The sequence below is a fragment of the Marmota marmota genome, unplaced genomic scaffold (assembly GCF_001458135.2).
Source record: "Marmota marmota marmota unplaced genomic scaffold, marMar, whole genome shotgun sequence".
Taxonomy (NCBI): domain Eukaryota; kingdom Metazoa; phylum Chordata; class Mammalia; order Rodentia; family Sciuridae; genus Marmota; species Marmota marmota.
Genome location: NW_025999897.1, coordinates 2,407,906 through 2,432,313, shown reverse-complemented (window position 1 = coordinate 2,432,313; position 24,408 = coordinate 2,407,906). Strand labels below are relative to the sequence as shown.

The 24,408-nt window shown below is 42.8% G+C and overlaps 1 protein-coding gene across 1 annotated transcript in view; it reads left to right on the top strand.

Moving 5' to 3' along the window:
- Positions 1–24,408, top strand: part of Pitpnc1 (phosphatidylinositol transfer protein cytoplasmic 1) — a 189,141-nt gene that overhangs the window by 58,662 nt on the left and 106,071 nt on the right. Inside the window, exons 2-4 of the mRNA XM_048798202.1 lie at positions 1,657–1,805; positions 13,763–13,851; positions 14,785–14,792. Of these exons, the coding sequence (XP_048654159.1) occupies positions 1,657–1,805; positions 13,763–13,851; positions 14,785–14,792 (246 nt within the window). The remainder of the gene's footprint in view (positions 1–1,656; positions 1,806–13,762; positions 13,852–14,784; positions 14,793–24,408) is intronic.

Sequence of the window (24,408 nt, the reverse complement as noted above, 5' to 3'; positions counted from 1 at the left end):
ACCCAGCCAGCTCCAGCCCACTCCTGTCGTCATGGTTACTGGGCCTGGTCCCTCAGCTTGGAGCTTCTTCACACTCCCCTCCCTGCACCTGCCTCAGCACGAGAGGGTCCTTCCACCGCGTGTACACTGCTGGCTCATTCATTTCTCTCTTATGCACGTAGGCCGGGGAGATGTCTGGCCAGAGTCCTTTTGAGAACAAACCAGAGTCGTCATTAGCTTGCTGCAGACTCAGGCCCCGCTCCCAAGTCTCAGAGTCTTGGTGGCAATGACTTCTGTCTGTGTTACCTCACGCCTCATCTGCAGGAGGGACTGAGCAGGGTCACATCATTCTGCCTCTGACCCTCAACAGACTAGTTTCTCATGCAAACATCGTTTTCCTGCCTCCTGTCTCCTCACCCCATCAAAATAATTTTGTCGTTTTGAAAGTGCACTGGGGAGCGAAATGCCGGCTGGCCCCAGCATTTTCAGAGAGGCAGGAAGGAGAGTGAAACATCCTGAAGAATAGAAAATGTTCCTATTGTATGTTTCTCCATTTTGTCATTTTTAGAGTAGGACATGTGGCTTCTGGGACTTGGGCTGGGAGGCCAGGCACCTACAGTGGAGTTGAATGAAAAGGAGTTAAAGATACTGAGGTTGGTTCTCATGTGATGCGCCCTTCTAGAGCTTAGGTTCTTAGACTTGGTTCCAGCCATTGTTGGCTTGGATATTTGGAGCTTGAAAAGGCTTCCAGGATCCCAGCAGCTTGGGAGGCTGAGGCAGGAGGATCACAAGTCCAAAGCCAGCCTCAACAAGTTAGCGAGACCCTGCCTCAAAATGAAAAGGGCTGGAGATGTAACTCAGTGGTTAAGCACCTCTGGGTTAAATTCCCAGTACCCGCCCCTCTCTCCCCTCAAAAAGCTTCCAGGAAGCCAGGCACAGTGGTGCACACTTGTAATTCCAGCAACTCTGGAGGTTGAGGCAGGAGGATCACAAGTTTGAGGCCAGCTTTCACAATTTAGTGAGGCCCAAAGTAACTTAGTCCCTATCTAAAAATAAAAAAAAAGGGGGCCAGGGATGTGGCTTAGTGGTTAAGCTTCCGTGGGTTTAGTTCCTGAACTGGGGAAAAAATAAAAATAAAAAGTTTCCAGGTGGTGTCCAGTTGCCTGTGAGAACTGCTATACTAGGGCCTCCAGGAGAGATGAGCACCTCCAGGGGTAGTAGAGGCACATAATAGTCCACGTCCAGCAATCCTGCTGGTTAGGCAGAAAGCAGGGACAGAAGCAACACACCCTAGGCAGCCTTTGGCCAAGCCAAATAGGATATTAGCTCCATGTAACCCTTAGGACCAGGATGGAACGCGAGACTCCTGCACTCCCCTCCCCTGCTGCTGTGGAAGGGCTGGTCAGCGCTGAACCTTAAAGACTGCCAGCCACCCCAGGGAGCACTTGCCAAGGTGATGCGGAACATTTGCAGGAACATGCCGTTTCTGCATTCTGCTCACACTAGTTCTCTTCCTAGCTCCCAGAGAAAAGTCACATTAGGCACGAGTGCCTGCTTTCTTTTCTCGGCAGAAGGTGCTGATGTCATTAGTTGCTCCGGCGCCACGGTGGGAGGGGGATTTGTCAGAGGCAAGCTGGGGGGCTGACCTCTTTGTCTCTGTCTCTGTGTGCTTTATAGTACAAAATTGGACAGCTGTACATGATAAGCAAGCACAGCCACGAACAGAGTGACCGAGGAGAAGGGGTGGAGGTCGTCCAGAATGAGCCCTTCGAGGACCCTCACCATGGCAATGGGCAGTTCACGGAGAAACGGGTGTATCTCAACAGGTAAGTCATGGCAGTGGGCGATACACACAGGAATCCCTCGCACCTGAGCCCGTGGTGCCATTGAGATAAAGGCTGTGAGTGTCCAGGAGAGAAAAGGTCACTTGGAGAGCCATTCACCCACCCTCTAAAGCCAGCAATCTCATTGCTTCCAAAAACAGACCCCACCCTCCTTGCATTCTGTGAAATGGACTCCAGCTGCATTTTCAGTGGAACTTACCCCTTCCCTTTCCCGCCCTTGGATGGCACAAGATGAAATCTGACCTTAAGAATCAAATGACTTAGTCTTGTCCCTTGTTTGGCGTCAACTATAGAAAAAGATACCTAGAAATTGTAGGGAAAGTCTGAGGGTGGCAGTGGATTTCTATTTACTGTCAAGCAGCTACTCAGGTGTCCTCAAAGAGAAATGACAAAATGAATAGGCACCTGTGACCAGAGTGATAGTGAACTCAACTTTTCCCAAGTAGAGGCTGTCACTCTGCATTGGAAAGGAATCAGAAACCATCATTTTCTAATGCAAAAATACCATTTGTTTTGTGAAATGTATTCTTAATCTTTTGCTGTTTTCTTATCGCTGGTGGCACAATTGATCATTAGGGCTCTCTGATCTTATCCACACCCAGTACACCCAGCCAGGCCTCCTTCTTCCCTTCACTTCTTTCCTAGGTCACATGAAATATGTTGTACTAAAGTTAGCTGTCAACCCCAGCAAACCAGTGTGGTATTAGCTTTTCCACAGCTGACTTTATACCCAGCTGTGGCCTCTCTGGTTGGCCTATTTGTGATTATTCAGAGCCTTTCCAACTTACTTGCTGGACAGCACCCCCAGTTTATTCACTGACCCTGTGAATATTCATCCATTCTCCATGACTTGTATGTACACAAACGATTCTCAGAGGAGCCATATTTGGATTTCACCATTCCAACATGGGCTTCACTCTCTGGCAGGGTGAAATAGGCCATTCTGCATTGTACTTTGGGTTCTGTTAGCAGTGCAGGTGGAAGTTCCAGGCCAGTATCTTGGGGCAATGGCCTGGGGCTGATAAAACCAAAGCCTTTTTATCTGCCCAGAGATGCAGTAGCAGGGAATTCCTGAGTCATAATGAAATGCAAATGAGATGGATCCCATTCATTTATTAGAAGCTGTGAATTCCCGGGATTTGGAACCAGTTCTACCAGCTGTTGATTTACAAGGAATCTCTGAGCTCTGGGTCTGACCTGAGGATCGCTTCCTTACAGAGACAGATTTCTCTATATGAGGTTTGGCATTCTTCATGTGGAGGGTGTGAAGCAAATATTGAACAGTTTTCCCCCTTGGGATCACCTCTGTAGAGCAAGAAGAAGTGAAGGAAATGCAGGAAAATAGAAACTATGGAAAATTCCATTTCTTGGCAGGCGATTACATTCTCTTAAGTTATTGCCTGGGGAATGTTCTCTATGTACCAAAAATCAAGAAAAATTTTAGAAACTTTGTAACTTTTGCTGAAACAGAATAAGAAGTATCCAGCTGTCTCTGTCATATCTGTTTTCTCTATCAAAATATATGATATTTATTTTAAAGGAGAGTCATAAACATCAGTAAAAAGGAAATTTGTTATAAATAGAATATGTGGACTTCCAGTAATAGTAACTAAAAAGATTAATGTAGACCCTCCCCAACTTCCTATGACAAACACAGGATGAAATATAACAATATAAAGCTGAACTCAAAACAAAGAAGGGGAAATCCTCAGGTAATAGAGAACGGGGGAAACTTGAACCACAGTGGTAAGCATACCAGTGAGTGATGAAAAAGCCATGGGACATCAGAATCCAGCGTAGGCCCTGACAACTTGGGGTCAGGGATGTCATCCCATAAGGGGGCAGGAAATGTGGCCTCAGGCCCACACAAATGGGAAGTTAGAATTGAGAATCGGGCATAAAAATCAGTCAAGGACTGAGAGGGGTTACTACCCAGAGATCCACATTGAAAGAACTACTGAAGGATGTACTTAAGTAAGAGGAAACTGAGTTCAGGAAGGAAAGAGTTATCTAGAAGTAATAAATAAATTGGTAAACATTTGAGCAAATATGAATGAGCAGAGAATGTTTTAAAAATACTAACAATGACTAATTTGGGGTATATTTATAGAATCTAAGTAATAGACAACAGAAGATAAAGGTAATTATGGTAACAAAAACACTCTAAGGTGCTAATATTGTTTAGGAATGGCAGAGAAATGTTTGTTGATTTAGTCTTTTTAAGGCAGGTAAGTACTCTCAGAATGTAAAGTGAGGGAGTCGTAAAACAATAAATAACTTCTGAAAGAAAACATAATCAATCCCTAGAAGGCAGGGGAATTAAAAAGGAAAGCCAGCTGTGGATGTTGTCCAGTGTTAGAGCATTAGCCTTGCAGGCATGTGCCCCTGGATTCAATCTTCAGCATCATAAAATAGATAGAAAGAAAAAAAAAAAAAAGGTATGCCAAACAGAAAACATATATTTTTGATGTCAAACTAAATAAAAATCTCAGATACTCACTTATTCCATTACCCTTGGAGGTAAGATCATGTGACCTATTTCTGACCAATTAAACATAAGGTCTTTCCCCAACTCCCAAGAGAAGGATGTTCAAGGGACCCTCTTTCGTATTCAAGAGGGGTATGATCTTTTAAGAAAGGGAGGAGGACCCTCTCAATTCTTGCAGTGCTGTTTCCCAGTTGATGCCAAGGCCAAAAATAAAATCCTTTTAACATAGAGGATCAGTTGCTTATATGATTTCATGCCAGTGTTTTCTTTATTATTTTATAGTAAAACAGCCTTCAGGAAAGAAAATGAAGAAAAAAGAGCTGACTCAGGAAGGTGACTTCTGGGAAAATAATTGGTAGAACCTACCACACGAACCTTGATAACAAAACTGAACAATAATAGGACAAAAAGAAGATTTATAGATGAATCTCAACTAAAAACATGAAATTCCTGTGTAAAACATTAGCAAATCAGAATAATAACAACAAACCATGACTTGCTCAGATTTATCCCTGAAATTAATTTAACATTTAGCCAGGTGTGGTGGAGCATGCATGTAATCCCTATAAAACCTACACGATTTATTGTACATTGTAAGTTTTAATAAAACTTTAATGAATTATGAGTATGGGGTTGTCTTGCCAACATGATTTGGGAGTCTAAGGTAGAAGGATCACAAGTTCCAGGCCAGCCTCAATAATTTAGTGAGGCCCTAAGCAACTAGCAAGACCCTGTCTCAAAATAAAAAATAAAAAAGGGCTGGAAAGTGGCTCAGTGGCCCAGAGTTCAATCCCAGGTACCAAAAATGAAAATAAATTAGTAAATTAACCTTTAATAAATCTTTCTGTGTACTTTTCCACAGTAGTCAGGAACAAAATAAGGATCCTTGTTATCACCATTTCTGTCTCACATGTGAAAGTCCTGATCAATGCAATAAAACAAGGAAGGAAAGCTGGGGGTGCAGCTCAGTGGTAGAGTGTTGGCTCAGCATGTACAATACCCTGGGTTTGATTCCCTAGCCCCCTCACACAAAGCAATAAAAACTTATTAAAGGAAAGGAAGAAACAGAATTTCAATTGCAGATATGATTAACTAACGGAAATTTCAGACATCCCAGATAGGTTAGCATCATATAGGAATGCAAAATTGCTGAGTATAAATTAATATACAAAAATCAATCAAGACCAGAAGATAGGAATGCCGGAAGAGAGATGTAGGCTCCATTTTTAGAAGACATTTTCAAACACACAAGTCATCTGAGAATGTGGTTGGTGCCTTATAGTCAATTATGCTGTTGTGGGGTTATTCCGGCATAACTGGGACACTCATAGAGTGCCTTCGCAGATTCAAACACCAGACAGGTAGTTAAACACAGTAGATGGCTGGTTCAGTGGACAATCTGGAAGACCCTTCAGAACTCTCTACATTCAGAGTATTCAATAGACATTATCCTGACTCTCGATCAGCATACACAAGTAACCAAAGAGGCAGAAGAAAAAAGAAGTATTTTTAGTTTCCTTTATACGTCTAAACTGGGTCCATCATTTTATAATCAAAAAGGCTTTTGACTTTTTTCAAAGAGAATAGGCATACATTTTAGGACCAGGGAGACCATGATTTAGCAATAGAGAAAGAATAATGGCCGGACTATGAATTAATAAGATGAATTCCTATAATCATAAAACCAAAGCTATTACTTGAAAGTCACAACCTAGTGCCTCCTCAAACTAATTCCTGTCCTGCATGCAAAGTTGTTTGACTACCATGTTGGCAAGACAACACCATACTCATAATTCATTAAAGTTTTATTAAAACTTACAATGTACAATAAATCGTTCAGGTTTTATAGGGAAGCCCTTAATGAAGTAAGAACAATCCTATTTCCTTATTGAGGTAGGGTCCAAGGATACCTGGTTCCCACATTCATGAGTCTACCTGTCCATCTTGTGAGTGTTCATAGGAGAGAAGGTCCTAAGAATGGACTGGCAGTAGCTAAGATGTTCCCAGTACCCCACTTAATAACTCACATTATTAAATATAGTCTCCTATGGACCTGAATTCATGAGCTGGCTAAGTGAATGGATCTATATGTGAAGTCAAATCGCATTCACAAACTGCTCTGTTACCCAAGGTTACTATTAGAGGCACTGGAAATATTCAAAGACTGTGTAATCATGACCTACTCTCCAGTTAATGTGGAAAGAAGAAAATTGCACAAAGGGGAGTTAGATTCAACAATAATTATTATCAAGCAAAGCCCAAACATCTGTGTTCTCTCTGGCTGGAGCATAAGTTACTTAAACTGAAAAAGCAGAAATAGAGACTGTCTTCTAAGCAGAAAGAGTATTTCATGGAATAATATTAGGGACCCCACAGAATTATCTGGAGGCAAAAGAATGGGCAGGAATCCGATGGCTCCAGAGGGCCAAGAGCGCAGTGATGACCGCCATCTCCAACTACAACCAGACTGCTTCCTTCTGCCACCTCTGCTGCCTCCAGCCATCACCAGCACGGTTCTGTGGATGCACCCCAATTTCCCCTTTGTTCTCTCTATCCCTTGTTTCAAAATTTCAAATGTAAGCATCCTATGGGTTTACAGACCCAGCCCTGACGACCAATAGCAGGGAAAAGAACTTCCAGACTGTTTTCCAAAGGCACTAGACCTTTTATTTATTTATTTATTTTTTAATTGTAGTTGGACATAATACCTTTATTTCACTTATTTATTTTTATGTGGTGCTGAGGATCGAACCCAGGGTCCCGCACGTGTGAGGTGAGTGCCCTACCACTGAGCCACAACCCCAGCCCTGGCCCTTTTATATTTCTACTAGCAACACATGAAAGTTTCACTTTTCCCACATAGTAAGTGAAGCTGGCTATCGTGTGTCTCTTTGATCATAGCCCTCCGGTTGGGTGTGAAGCAGTATCTGGTGGTTGTTTGTTTGTTTGTTTTTAATTTTTATCGATGTTGATGTCCTTTATTTTATTCATTTATTTGTATGTGGTGCTGAGAATCGATCCCAGTGCCTCACACATGCTAGGCAGGCGCTCTACCACTGGGCCATGACACCAGCCCAGTGTTTTAATTTGTATTTCTCTAATGATGAATAATGCTGAGCATCTCTTGTATATATATTGGCCATTTGCATATCTTCATTTGAGCTGTCTATTCAAATCCTTTGCCCATTTTATAAGTGTGTCAAATGTGCCTTTAAAACGACATGCATCTCTCACATTTCCCAGGGACTGTGGAGTTGCTCCGCCCTCCAGCACTTCCTACAGCATCTGATACTTGGCTGGGTGCACCATACACTTTGGTGGTTGCCTAATACATTTAGTATATTAGCACTAACGCATCGTCCATTTACATGGAGTCTAATACAGAAGTACATTTGGTAGTTGTCCTTGGGTCTTTGATCCAGTTCGGTTGACCAAATAAGTGGTCTTTCTTGTCTTGTCTTCAAAACTCCTGGTTTCCGTTGACATCCAGAAAAAGGAGGCCAGGCTTGGAATAATGATTCTAAATAAAACTGTCACCCAGAAACACATGATGGGGGACTTTTCCTTTGTCACCTTTTGTTTTCACTCCATCCAAAGCATCTCTCTAGTCCCTTCCCAATGAAGCCCATGGGGGGAGAAGGGAGCGGAGCATGGGAGGAAAGATAGAGCCTATTTTTAGGCTTGTTTTTTAGTCATGAGTGTCACCACCACGGCTGCTGGATTATTAGGCTGTGCTGGCAGCTGCCAGTCAGGGAGCCTTGCCAGCTTCTAATGGTGATCCCGACTAATGCCTCAATTGATTTGCACGGGGAAAATAGCATTCTCCCCACTCCGTGCCCTTACCTTCCACAGCAATCTCTCCTGGCCTCTGGTGATTTGGTAGCAGAAGATAAAGCTTCTAGAAGTCATGGATCCTTTTTGACAGGGCATGCAAAGCCGCCAGCTGGTCCTTTTACCTAACAGCACAGTGGTGGAACTTTGCTGCCATGGCTCTGTGCTCTCTATCCCATTTCTTCTTCCTATTCTATCAGCAGATTCTACCAACTCTGCTGAGCAAATCAATGCCATTTCCCAGATTCCCCAGAGTCAGCTTAATGCTTAGAGCTCATGTGGCTTTGGGAGAGGCCACTGCTCAGGTAGTGGAGAGAGTGTCCCAGTAAGAGGTTCTGGCCTGATAACTTGTTTCCATGCTTACTTCAAAGAAGATTCTTAGTCAGAAGAAGATTCATAGTCCTTTCTGACTTCTGGATATATAATCTTCATTCTTTGAAAAAAATACTCATGGAGTACCTTTCTAGATGCTGGGGATGCTACACTGAACAGAACAAAGGTCCTTGCCCAGGTGGGACTTGCACTGTAGGTGGGAGTAGCCAAGAGTGCACTACAACCACAACAGAGAACATTCTAGATTTTACATTATTAATATAATTAGCATATAAGGAGATATATATGTATATACATACACATATACATACACACACACACACATATATATATGAAGGTGAGAGTGCTATGGAAGTACTAGAGTGTGTGAAGGGCTTCCTCCTTTCATACCTCTCAGTCCAAGCTATTCTGTTCTGTTACCAATCTCAATACTTAAGAACACTCTGCTTCCTCAAGTACTCTCACAGGAAGTTATAGAGATGGAAAGTTTTGGCCTGATTGGGATCTTAGAGGGCATCCAGCTAAGCATTTTCCACCTTGGCTCTGCCTCACCCCTGAAAGATGATGTTGACATGAGTGACTGTTTCCTGGGAGCTCCCCAGCCCGCTGACCACATTACCCTAATGCCATTCAAGCAGAGCCTTCAAAGAATCTGCATAACACAGGCCCCCTTTCCCCAAACCTAGCCCAGAGTTTAAGTTGGTGGGGTCTTTGTCCAAGTGCAAGGAACTTTGTTTCTGGGCAGTTCCTGTGGATGAAGCACAGCAGCTCAGCCTCCTGCAGGTGATAGCTGTGGTCTGGAAACTCTGCTCATCTCCTTATTGCTATATAAACAATTACATTAAGAGCACAAGTGAAAGACCAGCCAACGACCATTTAGAAGAGTAAGTGAATGAATCAGAATAGCTGAAGAAGAAATTTAGAGACCTCAGAAATCACTGTTCGTACAACTGGATAAGGGCCATCGATTATTATCAAATCGTTGTCAAATGTCAAATTTCACCACAAAGAAGAAATGAAAGGTCAGAATATTCCTCCTGGATCAGAGGGAAATGAGGATACAGGGTAGTGGGGTCCCCTTTAAAATGAACTCCTGTCATTTGAACATAATCTCAGTGCAGGAAGAGACAGGATTTAGGTTTAGGTGTCTGTTTAGGAGAAAATCCCTGGTCCGTCTTTTCTGCTGGGAATGTTTAAGTTTCAGATTTCCAGTTAAGACTGTCACAATTCTGACTCCTGTTGAGAAAATGAAATTAGATTCCATTTAGACCACATTTAGCCTAATGATGTTCACTACCTCCTGGATCAGGTCCCAAGTGAGCATATACTGCAATGTGAGATTAGATCCGAGGGGAAACTTTGAGACAATCTGGATTGTAAACACCAGAAGCTTCTGATGGACCTTTATACTTTCTTCCCAGAAGGTCTGAGAAGCAGCTAAACACCTTCAACCTGAGGCCAGTTCAGAACCCACCTTCCCCAGGCCTTCTAGTCTGGTCAGTTGTGATATAGGGAACCTTGGGACTACATGAGAGGAGAAACAGTGTACCAAGTTCCTCAGTCTTGCTTCTGTTGAATTTGGAGCCTGGTAACTATTTGTCATGGTTATCATGGGGGGAGACAAAAATACCCACTATTAAGAACCAGGACTCTAGGGTGACTAAGTGTCCCAATTTGCCTGGGACTGAGTGATCTTCTGGCACATGGGAATTTCAGGGCTAAACCCAGGAAAGTCCCAGGTAAGCCAGGATGAGTTGGCCACCTGGCTGGATTATGTTCTCTTTCATACTAAAGAAAGTAAGAAAACCAAACACTTTGAAGTCTGTCTGAGAGGCATTGACAGAGCCGTCTTAGGGGAATATGAAGCAGTTGAATATCATGTCACAGTAGCATGTGTTCAGATTCTAGAAAAGCTTTAGAATTTAAATGTCTCTAAGTCCTGAGTGTTGGAGAGGTGGCCCATTGGGAAATTTGGTCCTGGCCTGAGCATGGATTAAGGACTTGACTCAAATTTGCCGTCTTTCTAGAAGAGAGGCTTTTGTTTGACACCTGGTAGTGAGTATGAATGACAGGCTTTTTCTTAGAATTGACAGTGTATATCGTGAAAGTGACAGCAACAGTGGGAACTAATTTAATTCCATTTTCCTTTGCAGGTCCTCATAAATCACTGCTGCAGGGGAAAATAAGTTTTACTTTCTCAGACATAAATGATTCAAATAATGATGTGTTCTGTGGGAAGGGGGACGGAAAGGAGGTCTGTTAGTGGGCTTAGAAATACTGAAATAGCATTGTGTTAGTCAGCTTTTTGTCACTATAACAAATACCTGAGACAATGAACTTATAAAGTGTTCAGGTTTATTTTGGCTTACAGTGTTAAAGGTTCTAGTTCATGATCAGGCAGACCTATTGCTTTTAGGCCTCTGATGGAGGTTTCATGTGACAATGTGGGAAAGGGGAGCTCATGGCAGAGCAAACTACTCACCTCATGGCCAGGAAGCAAAAGAGGAAGAGGAAATAGCTGGGGTACCCAAATCCCTTTTGAAAGACATGTCCCTAATGACCTAAGGACCCCACCTCCAAAATGTCCCACCACCTCCCAATAGCACCACCCTAGGGACCAAGCCTTTAACACATGGTCCTCCGGGGACCATTTAACATCCAAACTATAGCAAACATCACGGAACTTGTTGCAAACAAGTGGTCCCAACCTGCTGTACTTGACCCAATAAATGTCTTATACCAGAAGGGTTTCCTCTCCAGACATACAAAATCCTAGCAGCCATCTTGGCTGGATACTTGTGTTTTTTAGGGCATCTCACTGGAAAAGGTGATTGACAGTAGTTTGGCCTATCCTTCATGAGTTGGTGGATGCACAGCTACAATGAAGTTTCTAGATTCTGGAGTCATGACTGTTTGCAAATAGGAAAGGTCTCAGCATGAATGGAAAATTGTCATTGGTTTCATCTTCCTTCCAGAAAATGACTGTTACTTAGGAAAGTGGTTCTGTTGGGAGGCTTTTTAAATGCTAGAGAGAATGAATTATGGAGGGAGAAGGCACCTAGGCCTTCAGAGTGCTACACAGGAGGAGCCTAGTGCATTTAAGGAGAAGTGAAGCAGAGATGGAACCTCTCTGCACAAGAGAATTGTGGGAGCAGGCTCTGGGCTTGAAAGAGACATATGCACTTCATCTAAGCTAAAAAATGGCTTGCTTACTTTGAGAAGAATCTCCAACCCTGTTTCAGTCCATTAAAAGCATAAAAGCATATGTGCCCAAGACTTGAATCTGCATTTCCCTACACATTCATTGGCGCATCACTTTGGGGTGTGGGTTCAAACAGAAAGGACCCCAGGGGAAGTCTTGCTCAAGACTATTTCCTGCAAGCAAGCCTGTGGGATTTTCCCACTCAATGTCAACCTCAGTTGCCCTCCAAAGTCACTGATGGAATCGGTCATCAGCAAAAGCTATAAAAACCCCTGCCAGGGAGCCGCCCATCCTTTGAGAAGCAGAATATAAGGTAAATGAGCAGTTACTGTGGAGATGATTTTATGGGAGTGAGAAATTCTGCATTAGAGAAGCAAGAAGTGTCAGGTGGATTTTAAAGCAGCTTCGTTGTCTCTTGCAGCCCACCTGAGACCCAGGGCCGTGGGCTGACACTCACCCATCTGTTTCAACCCTGATCAACAGCCCAGAGCTTTGAGTTAGGTCCGGCCAACCATTGAAAATACACATTTGTCTTTTCAAAAGCTGGGCCTGGCTACTGTCAGAAATAAGAGAAACAATTTGAGAAGACACCCAAGGTACACAGTATTTGACAGGCCCTTGTTGTCATTTAGGTTTCACATCCAAGAGGGGTTTGGGATTTGGGGCTCAACTGGTTTGATGTCCTCCCTCTCCTGGTTTTATCAACTTGGAATTCAGAACTGCTTCTTGATGCTCTTTACTGCCAACACACAGCCCTAAGGGGCTGAGCATCTACGTCATCTCCCTAGGTCTGATCCACTGTGTGATGTTAGCATCCCAGACATTGCTGTAGGCACTGGAACAGGAAAGAAGCAGAAAAATCCCGGATATGTTGCTGTGGGGGGAGGGGGATAAAAATCATGTAGATCAGTTTAAAAACTAGATTGCCTTATAAGTTTCTTAAATATTATAAGGATGTTTGAGGAATTCTCTGGCCCTGTGCTCACTGTAGGGCTTGCCTCTGAAGGAAAACACAACAGAAGTTAATTAGTATTGCATGTACAAAAGACCTTAGGACCTTGTGCCTTTTGAGGATGTGTTTTTGCAAGTGACTGTCCAGGCCCTTGCTCCAAATGAATGACTCTGTCGTTGGATTAATTTCCTGGTGCTGACACAACAAATTTCCACAAACGAAGTGGCTTAAAACAATATAAATTTATTCTCTCAGAGTTCTGGGGGCCAGAAGTCTGAAATCGAGGTGATGGAAGTGTTGGATTGCTTGGGGACTCTGCAGGGCATCTGTTCCATGCCCTCGGCCGGTTTCTGCTGTCTGCAGCAGTCCTTGACGTCCCTCGGCCTGCAGCTGCCCCACTCTGCTTTCTGCTGCCATCTTCACATGGCCTTCCCTCTGGGTGTCGGAGTCTCAAATTTCCTCCTTCTTTCTCCTATAAGGGTTCTAGTAATTAGAGTTTGACTAACATAATGCAAAATTATTTCATCTTGAGATCCTTAATTACATCTGCAAAGACCCTGCTTTTATATGAGATCATGGTCACAGTACGAGTTTACTGCATTATTTTGAGGGACACCATTCAACCAACTATAGCCATCAAGCGGTGATGTTTTTTTTTTCATGTCTCCAAGTTTCTCGCCTCTATTGCTTTTGCCCATTTTTGAAAGGCCACTCATACAGGTTGCTGGGTTGAAGCTGGCCTCTGTTTCCCCCACTTTGGGCTTAAGCATCCCCGTAGACCACTTCCTCCACGGCACCCTAAGAGACCAAGGCCGGGTTGGCTGACTTCTCCAAACGTGGCGCCTCCCAGGCTCCAAACTCTCCAATCAAAGAAGCCAGGTTTACAGCCCTAGGAGCCTCCCTCCTCCAAAAGAGGCTATAGCCTCCTGCCTTTATGCATTTGAGAGAACATGAGTATGCACAGGAAATGCTCAGCCACAGGTAAAAGCACAGGGATAGGGAAGTGAAGGGCATAGAGAGAAGAGATGCTTGAGAATCCCTGATTTCTCTAGCAATTTATCCAGAAAGATCAGTAATGTGGCCAGGTTCTGAACAGGCTCTAATATCTTTTTTTTTTTTTTCTTTCCTCTTAGCAAACTGCCAAGTTGGGCTAGAGCTGTTGTCCCAAAAATATTTTATGTGACAGAGAAGGCTTGGAACTATTATCCTTACACAATTACAGGTAAGTCCTTAGCACAAGCAGTATGCCACATGTGGTAAATGCCAGGACACAGCAGTAGTGGAATTTCACTGAGTTAGAACCGATAATCCATACAGGGCTGGCAGGGGGCGGGGTTCAGCTAAGCCATTCCGTCTTCCTCCCAGGAGTGACTGTAATAAACAGCCATCGACAAGGGAGGTGAAGACCTAGTCCTAGTCTCTTGAGGTTTTATTATTCCTATTTCTCCCTGTGATTCATCTCTAAAGTGGTTTATTTTGGCTTGTTTGAATTACAGCCCCACCCCAATTGATTATAATTTGTGTAAAAATTTCTACTGAGTCTTTCTGCTCCCAGTGACTTCCTTTGTTATTGGAATAAAATATGAAAATCTTTAAGATCACCTTCCTCCTAGAGAAGTGCTTATAAACTCTCTGTACTGAATACTGTACCAGAAACCATGGCCCCCCCAAATCTAGGTTTGGTTCCTGTTCTTGAATACACCAAATTCCAAGATGCCGTTTGCACATTCTTATAACAAGCTCTTTGTACTGGTTATAAAAGCTACTTTTCCACTTAGAAGATTTCCTTTGTGGTTAATGAAATGCTTTACTGGAATTATTAGTCTTTAATTCTGCTTGTAGAATGCCAACTCTTGGGTTTTTAATTAGCCACAAACCTATAGGCTAATTGAATCTTGTCTTCCTGTTCTTATCTGCCCAGCCACAACCTATTAAAATAGTTTCAGAACAGAAATGGAGACATTAGTATTTATGAAAATCTAATTTTGGGAAGGTTTCTTTACTACATTTTTAATAATTATAGTTCATTTTTAATAATTATAATTATAACTCCGTATTTTTTAGTTCTGTGGTGTGTTACACATAAATATGGTCTAAATCATTCTTATCTTTTTTTTTTCTTTTCCCTTTTCTTCAAATGAATATCTGGAATCAGAATACACAGTAAGTATCAATATTTTTTTTTAAATATCCAATGATCAGTGGAGTAATTGGAACATTCCTTGTATTTGTCTTATCAATGTGATAGTTTTTTTAAAAGGAATAATTCTGAATCAGATATATTTAAGCATAGACATGTTACATAGTTTATATGTAATGCAACAATTTGAATGTTCTCATTTGTTCAAGAATATACCTGGATAGTCACTTTATAATTAACTTTTGAAGTACCTGGATAGTCACTTTGTATAATTAACTTTTGCTTATAATTTTTAAATGACTTGACTGCTTTATTGGGGATACATTCACTATCATAGAAGAATAGTTTCTAGCAACATGGTATTAAGGGATTTGAGGAATTATTGGGAGGTGGAGCTTTTATATTAGAGAACTTCAAAATGGAAAGATATATGTGTGAACAGTTACCCTCAGAGATCTGGAGTGGACAGTTTCTGTGGCTTGATAAATATCTTCCTGCCCTAAGTTTCTCAAGTCATTATGTACACTAAAAGAGAAAGAGAGAGACCCCATATTATTGTGTTGTGATATTTTCAAATGGATCATTTTCCCCAGTGATATACCATCAGGCTGTCATAACAAGAAAATGGTTAATTGAATTGTGTTAAAAGGTTTTTTTGTTTTTTTTTTATTTCAATCCAAACAACCAAAGGAAAGACAGATGGTAAAAGAAATAGAGGGAAATGATTCATCATGCCCTTAGTATGGGTATAGTACCTGGCACATAGTAGGTGCTCAATAAATCATATGGTCTGACAGAGTGAGTGCATGAATGAATGACAGATACACAGGTTCGGAGGGCTGACAGGTGCTATGGAGTCATCTATACAAATAGTATCAAAGTTTTTCATACATTTAAATTTATTTCACCCAAAGTACTATTGGTAATTATATCCCCTTATACTTAAGTATTAAAATCTTGTCTTTTATGAAATGATAGAATATATATAGTGGTTTTTGCCCAAATTAGGGGACTACTGCTCTCTCTTCCTTTTTTTTCTAAAATTTGGAAAATCCCTCCTTTCTAGAGCAATTAGCAGAAGGCTTCAGTGGCCTGACATAAGGGTTGGAAAACATTTTCTGTAGAGGGTTATATCATCAACAATTTCTGCTGAGTGGGCCATACAGTTTCTATCATAGCAGCAGCAGCCATAGACAACATGTAAACCACTTGGCATGGTCATGCACACCCAGGCAGTGGGCCAAGTTTGGCCCCAGGTGAGTTGGCCGGCCCCAGGTGAGTTGGCCGACCCCAGGTCTAAGGCAGAGAAGGCTGTCAGCACACTGTCTGTGGCCACAGGCAGCCTGATGCTTCCCTGCATCAGCACCCCCAGATTGCTGCCTGTAGCCATTGCATAATCATCAAGAAACAGACTTTGGAATGGGCTGAAACCTGTCTCCAGTGCCCATTGGGGGCTGTGTAGATTATCTTCCTTTAAGCCCCCATTTCCTTACTTGTATGTGGGGAAATGCAATAACTATCTCATAAGGAGGATGTAAAGTTACATTACGTAATTCCTTGAAAACTTAGCCTGGTGTTCAATGCATGGTAAATACTCAACCCAAGACATCCTTAAAAATGGAATCTCTACGGGAGTATAAATGGTGTTAGATTTTTGTCACTGTGACCAAAATACCTCATAAGAATGTACTATATAAAGGACTGAGGTTCAGGAAAAAGAGTGAATACATGGCTCTGGACAATGCCAAGGCAGTACTCTGAGCCAGCCTCCATTACTATAAACCTTGGTCACTTCTGAGGACTTCTGAGGGGCTTGTGGTCTTTACTTCTTTCCAACTTCTGTCCCAGAGTATTCCTGTACCTGTAATCAGACTTTCATTTATTTATATTTTTATTGTAGTACTGAGGATTGAACCCTGGGCCTCACACATGCTAGCAAGTGTTCTACCACTGAGCTACATCCCCAGCCCTACTTATTTTATTTTGAGACAGGGTCTCACTAAGTTGCTGGGACTGGCCTCAAACTTATAATCCTCCTGCCTCAGCCTCCCCAGTAGCTGGAATTACAGGCATGTGCCACTGGGTCCAGATAATTAGACTTTTAAAGATAAATAATTTTTAAAAAATTCTTTTTGGAGAAAGTTTGGGATCAAAACATACAAAGAGGAAGTTAGTTCCAGTTGCACCATCTCATACTCACTCGTTTCTATTGACTCAGAATATTACCTGGCCTCTTTTATCTGCTTTCTCATTATCCTGCCCCTATTTTTACAACCTCTTTCCCAGTTCAATTGTCTGTGTATTTCCGTCTGAGGTTAACTGTCATTTATTAAGTACCCGTGATATGTAGAACATCATGGCATCATTGAGGAAAGTCCTCCTGCCCCTTGGGGTCACAGTCCAGTGGGAAATAGCTGGACATTCCAGTCAAAGCCTGGGTTCATCAGCAAGTCATGGGGTTTATGGGAACCAAGAGGCTACTCAGCTGGGGGCAGGCTGGCAACAGACCTGTCCACCGGGCTGGACAAGCTCCAGACTGAGCTGCCAGCAGAGGTCTTGAATGGAGGGCAGAGGAGTAGTTCTGGGGAATCCCGCCAGACAAGCAGAGCCATGTGAAAGCAAGGCCCTGGGCTGAGGCCGAGGCTTGAGTCCCAGGCATAGGGCTCTGGTCCCCAAGGCAGGATGCATCAGTGTTAGGTATGTCATCTAATCACGTGGTGCTGGGAGAGTTGATAAACAGAAATAGAGAATGTTGTTGGTGGGACTGCAAATCAGTATAACCACTCTGGAAAGCGGTATGGAAATTCCTCAAAACACTAGGAATGGAACCACCATGTGACCCAGGTATCCCACTCCTCAGTTTATACCCAAAGGAGTTAAAATCAGCATGCTGCAGTGACACAGCCACATGAGTATTTATAGCAGCTCAATTCACAATAGCTATGCTATGGAACCAACCTAGGTGCCCTTCAATAGATGAATAGATAAAGTGTGGTGTATGTACACAGTGGAATATTATTCAGTCATAAAGAAGAATGACTTTATAACATTGGCCAGTATTGGATGGACCTGGAAATACCATGCTAAGTGAAATAAGCCAATCCTCAAAAGCCAAAGGTTGAGTGTTCTCTCTGATATGTGGAAACTAATCCAAAATAAGGGGGAGGGAAGAATAGAAGTTCAGTGGATTAGACGACGGGGAATGGAGGGAAGGAAGGGGGATACGAAAAGGAAAGACATTGGAATGAATCTGACATATCTTTCCTATGTACACATATAAATACTCTCTCCCATGTTCGTGCAAGTGACGGAAATGCAGTCCCCCTTGTTGGAATGGGCTGGCCGCGAAATAAAAGCTAAGAAAAATAGAACGGCGAAAGAACCATGGGATACAGAAAACATTTTTAGAAAGTGGGGGCGGGATGGGCTGGCCAATCTCAGGGATCGAGCTTCCTCACTGATAAAAGCAAAATGGAGCCCACACTTGCTTTATTTGTATCAGGGGACATCAAAGGCAGGGATAAGGTTTTAAGGGCAGAGTCTTGCTTCACCCATCTCAGGTGCTGTGTGGGATCTCTGGCAGAGCTTGAGGGGGAAGTTCACCTGCATCAGGTGGTCAGTCCCTGTGGGGGTGCCACGGGACGTTCCCCTCATTAGGCTACGATGAGCAACATAGTCCCCACAGCCCATGGATGGCTCGTGACAGAATACACCACAGTGAATCTCACATCATGTACATCCACAAGACTGGATCCTAATTAGAATAAGATATATTCCAAGCATGTACTATATTAAAATGGTTTCTACTGTCACGTATAACAAAAAGAACAAATAAAAAAATTTAAAAATAGAAAATGTTTAGCTAAATTTAAATGTCCAGATAAACAGTAAGTAATTTTTTAGCATAAGTATGTCCCAAATATTGCACAGGACATAGTTACACTAGAAGACTGTTGTCTTATTTTATCTGGCAACCCGATGGGTAAGAGGCAGCCATGTGGCAGAACTAGTCTTAGAGACCCAAGTATAGTAATCACGCTATGAGAATCTGCCGACTCGGGAGGGCCAAGGGAAGAGAAGGGATAGGAACTCTATGAGCCAGGAAGCTGCCCTGCAGTTGGCATGCACAGTAAGTCAGATGCCCTGTGGGATCAACTGGGAGGGGTCTCCTGCCTCGGTTGGGATTGGTTCAGGAAGTGGATTTATCGGGCCGAGTTGGGAGAAGTTAAACTGAATCAGATGAACTCATAACTATCAGTGTTTCGAGGAAGACCAGTGCCACATTAAGTGTCATGGTTGAGGCACAGAGAACTGTAGAAAGGAGAGAAGTGCCATGTGATGAAGTGTGGTAAGATTCCTAGGAGCAGGAGACGTTTCGGTGACTTGAGGGATAGCAAAGCCCCACTGCAGACACCTGCCGCCCTTTGTCAGCTCGGGCTGATAGCAAAATACTATAGACTGGGAGCTTAAACTACAAGACACTTACTTCTCACATTTCTGGAGGCTGGGAGTTCCAGATGGAGGTGCAGGTCAATTCGTTCCTGGTGAGAGGTCTCTGCATTCTCACATGGTGAGGAGAGAAAGCAAGCTTTCAGTTTTCTTCTTCTAAGGGTACTAATCCCCTCATCTGAACCTCATTAGCTCCCCCAGGCCCATCTTTGGACACTGTCACGCTGGGGGGTCAGGTTCGATCAGTCCCTAGCATGCCCACTCCAGCCCAGGAGGCAGGTGCTGGATCCTGGCCACCTAAAGGGCAGATCATGGTGCTTGGAATGTCAGGTCAAGGTCTAGATCCAGTTCTCCTCAGGGACTCCACATTGTTGCTGACTAGTTTGCTTTTATTTTCCATCCCAAATATAGGACAGCTTTTCTTTCCAACTCCCCAGGACTAGGGATCTGGATTTTTCTCTGTCTGCCCCAGGTTTATTCCTTCAGGCTTACAGAGCACATTTTGAAGCTGCCGCCCCCCCGACTTGGACCCAGCTGGGTTCTCACACTGCCCACAACAGCCTGGGCTAAAGAGCCCACCCTGTGCTCTGAGTACAGGTCTGCGCCCAGGATTTATGACAGATGCTTTCAGTGTCCTTCATCTTCCTTCCTGTTTTAAGTGCATTTTAATTGAGCTCTTTATCCCCCAATCCTTTAATCCTAAATTCATCTTTTTGATGTCTTTCTCAGTCTCCTTATTTCCTGCTCTCCACCCAAAAGAAAAACTTCTCCAACGCCAGAGTCACAAGTAGGGTCACTGTGCCCTTCCTTTCTCAGAGAGGCAGCTCCAGGGTTCTGAGAACTCTTGACCAGTGTCTCTGCCAGAGCGCTAGTGTGCCTGCACCTGGGATCACGAGGTCTGCATCTGACTGTCCAGCCTGTTACTTAGACCTGGTACTGCCCCCTTCTGTGACAAAACCCAGGCTAGTGAACTTTGTACTTAGGGTCATCTAGGACTTTGACATTTTCCTCATTATCAAGGCAGAGAAGCTTTTTCATCACTGTGAGTGGTTGTGTGTGTTTAGAATTCTATGGAAATGCCATTTGGCCAGGAAGTGGAAAAATATCTTTAACCTGATTATGGGGAAAAATCTCAATTATATAGTAAACAAAGAAGAACACAATAACAAGTTTTCCAGAAGACTGACCATTTAACCAGTTTATCGAAACTTGCAGACTCTCCTGAAATTTGAAAAGGCACAAAGCAAGGTGCCCAAGGAGACTAGCTGCCTTCCAAAGTAATTGCCTTTGTTTTCTACTAGAGCTTAAAAAAAAAAAAAAGAAAATTTCTCTTGAAGATGAACATAACTCAGTGGCATCAATTTAGCCTCAGTAGTAACAAAGGAGAAAGGATTTTTTTTCTCTTTTGTAGGAATTTGAAGATCCTCAGTTATAGTGAGTTGATAACAGTGACCTAGAATGTATATATACGTTGCTTCATGACCACTCCTCTCCATCACAATATCCTTTATTAAGAATCCATGGAGAGCTGGGCACATGCCTGTATACTCTGCAGTTTGGGAGGCTGAGATAGGAGGATCTCAAGTTCAAAGCCAGCGTCAGCAAAAGCAAGCCGCTAAGCAACTCAGTGAGACCCTGTCTCTAAATAAAATACAAAGTAGGGCTGGGGATGTTGGTCAGTGGTTCAATGGTTGAGTGCCCCTGAGTTCAATCCCCAGTTCCCCCACCAAAAAAAAAAAAAAAATCCATGGAAGCCAGGTGCAGTGGAGCATGCCTATAATCCCAGCAGCTTAGAAGTCTGAGGCAAGAGGATTGTGAGTTCAAAGCCAGTCTCAGCAACTTAGGAAGGCCCTAAGCAACTCAGCAAGACCCTGTCTCTAAATAAAATATTTTTTAAAAAGGGGCTGGGGATGTGGCTCAGTGGTGAACCATCCCTGGGTTCAATCCCTAATACCAAAAAGGGAAAAAAAAAAAAAAAAAAAAAAAAAAAAGAATCCATGGAAGAGGCAAAGACAAACGGGATACACCTTCCCATTAGTTAAAATGGTGACCGTTCCACAGGGAGAGAAGGGGAAGAGTCCACTGTTACCCAACATTTTCATTATTTAGACAACACAAGTAGGAAAAGAAAATTGTAAGAGCGCAGGGAGGATGAAATGACTAATGAGAGCCTCAAACAGTATTAAGCTGCCATGAGAGATGGTATTGTTGAGGGCTGGTTTAGACAAGCCTGGGGAAGAGAGCAAAAGCTGTTCACAGTTAGAACCTGTCATCAGTCACCCAGTGTGAACTCAGGTTATCTTCCCAGGAGTGGCAGTAGGGAGATTGGAGTATTTTTCTGGAAGCAGTGAACTGTCTTGGGTGGGAATTTCACTTACAATCTGGGCCTCATGAGCTTCCCCGGTAACCCAAAGAGATATAGACCAACGACCTCCGTTCTTCGGCCCTCTCTCCCTTCTTAAGCCTCCTCTCCCTGACCTTCCAACCAAAGAGTAGCTGTAGCTACTAAACTGTATTAACTAGGAAATCAGAGATAAGTCCAGGGAAGAATACATTTATCATCCCAGGCTGATTAGAGAACCATCTGGCCATCTCCAAGTGTCCCTTCTGTGGGGCATGGAGATGCAAGTTAGCTGATTAGGAAATAACTTGTATCTACATCACAACTAGTTCTAATATCCAATTTTGTACTTGATTTTTGGGACAAGGGAAAGTTTCATTTCCTTAGGAACAGGGCCATATAAGCAGGGACATGTTAGGGAACAGCCCTGCAGTTGAGGGCACTGAAGAGGACCCTCATGGAGAAGATGATAGAGAATTTGGATGGACGTAAGCTAGAACCATTTATAACTACCATTTATGGTGGTACACAGCCAATTAAGTAAGGGAAGGGACATACAGAGCCAACAGATTTCATTCTTCTAGGCTTCTCCAAGCCTTTACTAGCTAAAGTGCACTCTGGATCTCCAAAGGGAACTGTGGTATACAATATTTCCCACATGTATTTATTTAGTTAGTTAGTTATAGGTAGACACAATATCTTTATTTCATTTTTATGCAGTGCTGAGGATTGAACCCAGCGCCTTACACGTGGTAGCCAAGCGCTCTACCACTGAGCCACAGCCACAGTCCCTCCCACACTTATTTATCCATGAATTTTGAATAAACCATGCATAGATTTTTGCAAAATCAACCTTTTAAAATAAATGGAAGTTCCAGAAACTTGCTTCAGGGCCAGGGCTATAATGTACCCATTAAAGAAGCCAATGGACCAATTCTATTTCAGTAAATATTATCCTTTTTTAAATTTTAGTTATATGTTACCTGAAGGTTATTATTATTCAAACAACAAAGTTTTTTGAAGAATGCCAACAGTAATGAAAATGTTTTGTTGTTTTAGAATCAGGTGACACAGAACACATAAGTTCCTTTTCAAGCAAAGTCACTTCTGTTAAGGTACACATCAAAGGCAGCAGGACACTAGGATACAGGGATTTGATGCATTCAGTGATGTTTCTGTGTTAGTCAGTGGTCTGTCACTATAACAAATTACCTGGGGTGATGAGCTTTTTAAGAAAAGAGGTTTATTTTGGCTCACTATGTTGGAGGTTTCAGTCCGTGATGATTGGCCCTGTCACTAGACCTGTGGTGAGATAACACATCACTGCTGGAGTGCATGGGGGCTCAGCAAAACTGCTAACCTGATGACTGCGATGTAAAAGAGGAAGGAAGAGACCTGGAGCCCACTCTGTCCTTTGTGGGCACTCCACCCTCCAGTGACCTAAGGTCTTCTCATGAGGCCTCCCCAAAAGGCCTACTACCTCCCAAAAGCCCCACTTTGGGGACCAATCCTTTTAACATGTGAACCTGTAAAGCAGCATATTCACAGATGTGCCAGGGCCCTTCTGTGGACTTGGAGCTTGTCTCCACAAATTAACACCTGGTGAAGCGGAGTTTGGGACAGAGAGTTTGTGTGCTCAGGTTACCCCACTTTCATTGTGCTGGCTGTTCCCAAGCACTTCTTTGTTCTTCAGAGAAAATTAATCCAGCCATTTTGAGGGGAGAGAATAGAAAATATGCTTCTTTAACGTAACATTGCAAGATTGTCACTCAGCATTACTTTGCGTAGAAAAGAAAAGTATTTTTGTAGGGATGTTCAATAGAAGATTGTCCTAGGAGATCTCCTTTTCTTTGTTGTTTTATTTTCTACTTGGTCTACTAGAAAATATGATTTCTTTTCCACAGTTTACCAATATCTATGGAGTTATGTTCAATTCAAGTTGGTGAGAATGACACAAGTGGAATGATTTTGCAAAGGAAGATTTCTTTCTGTAAAAATAAAATATATACCCAGTGCCAGGGCACACGCCTATAATCCCAGCAACTCGGGAGGCTGAGGTAGGAGGACTGCAAGTTCAAAGCCAGCTTCAGCAACTTAGCAAGACCCTGTCTCAGAGTAAAAAATAAAAAGGGCTGGGGAAGTGGTTAAGCATCTGGGTTCAATCTCTGGTTCCAATAAAATAAAATACAAATGACTGTGGACAAACTCTAAAATAGAGCATTTCAGTGATTAAATAAAGCAAATGTAAAATTACCCCCCATCTATTAGCCTTTGTAATCATTAAGATACTCTGAATTTCTATCCAGATAAGTGTTGCTGAAACAGTCTAACCATGTTTTCACTTCTGATTTTATGGATATTTTAATAACAACAAATTTATCCAGCTGATTAAGAGGGTTGGATTCTTGGGCTGGGTTTGTGGCTCAGTGGTAGAGCACTGGGTTTGAGGTACTGGGTTCAATCCTCAGCACCACATTAAAAAAATAAATAAAGCTTAAAAAAAAAAGGAGGGAGGTGATTCTTGCAGGTTTTAGCTGAGAAGGCTTGCCATCTGAAAATTTCCTACCTGGCCATATGCCTGCCTCCATCTGGAGAGTCACACCTACTCATTCCCATCCTGTTATTTATGTGCAATTCAGTTGCATTTGACGTGGTCAGCCTGTCTCTCTACATCTTTGCCTTGCATAATTGAGCTCAACCATCAGTATTCACAAGCATCCTCTGTTTATTTCTGCCTCGATGAGTCCGGCCCTCAATTGTAGGAAACTTCATTGTGTGTCCCTGCTCAGTTTTCCTAGAAGTGCCAATAGCAGACCTTCGTCCATTCAGAAAAGATGCTTTCATTCACA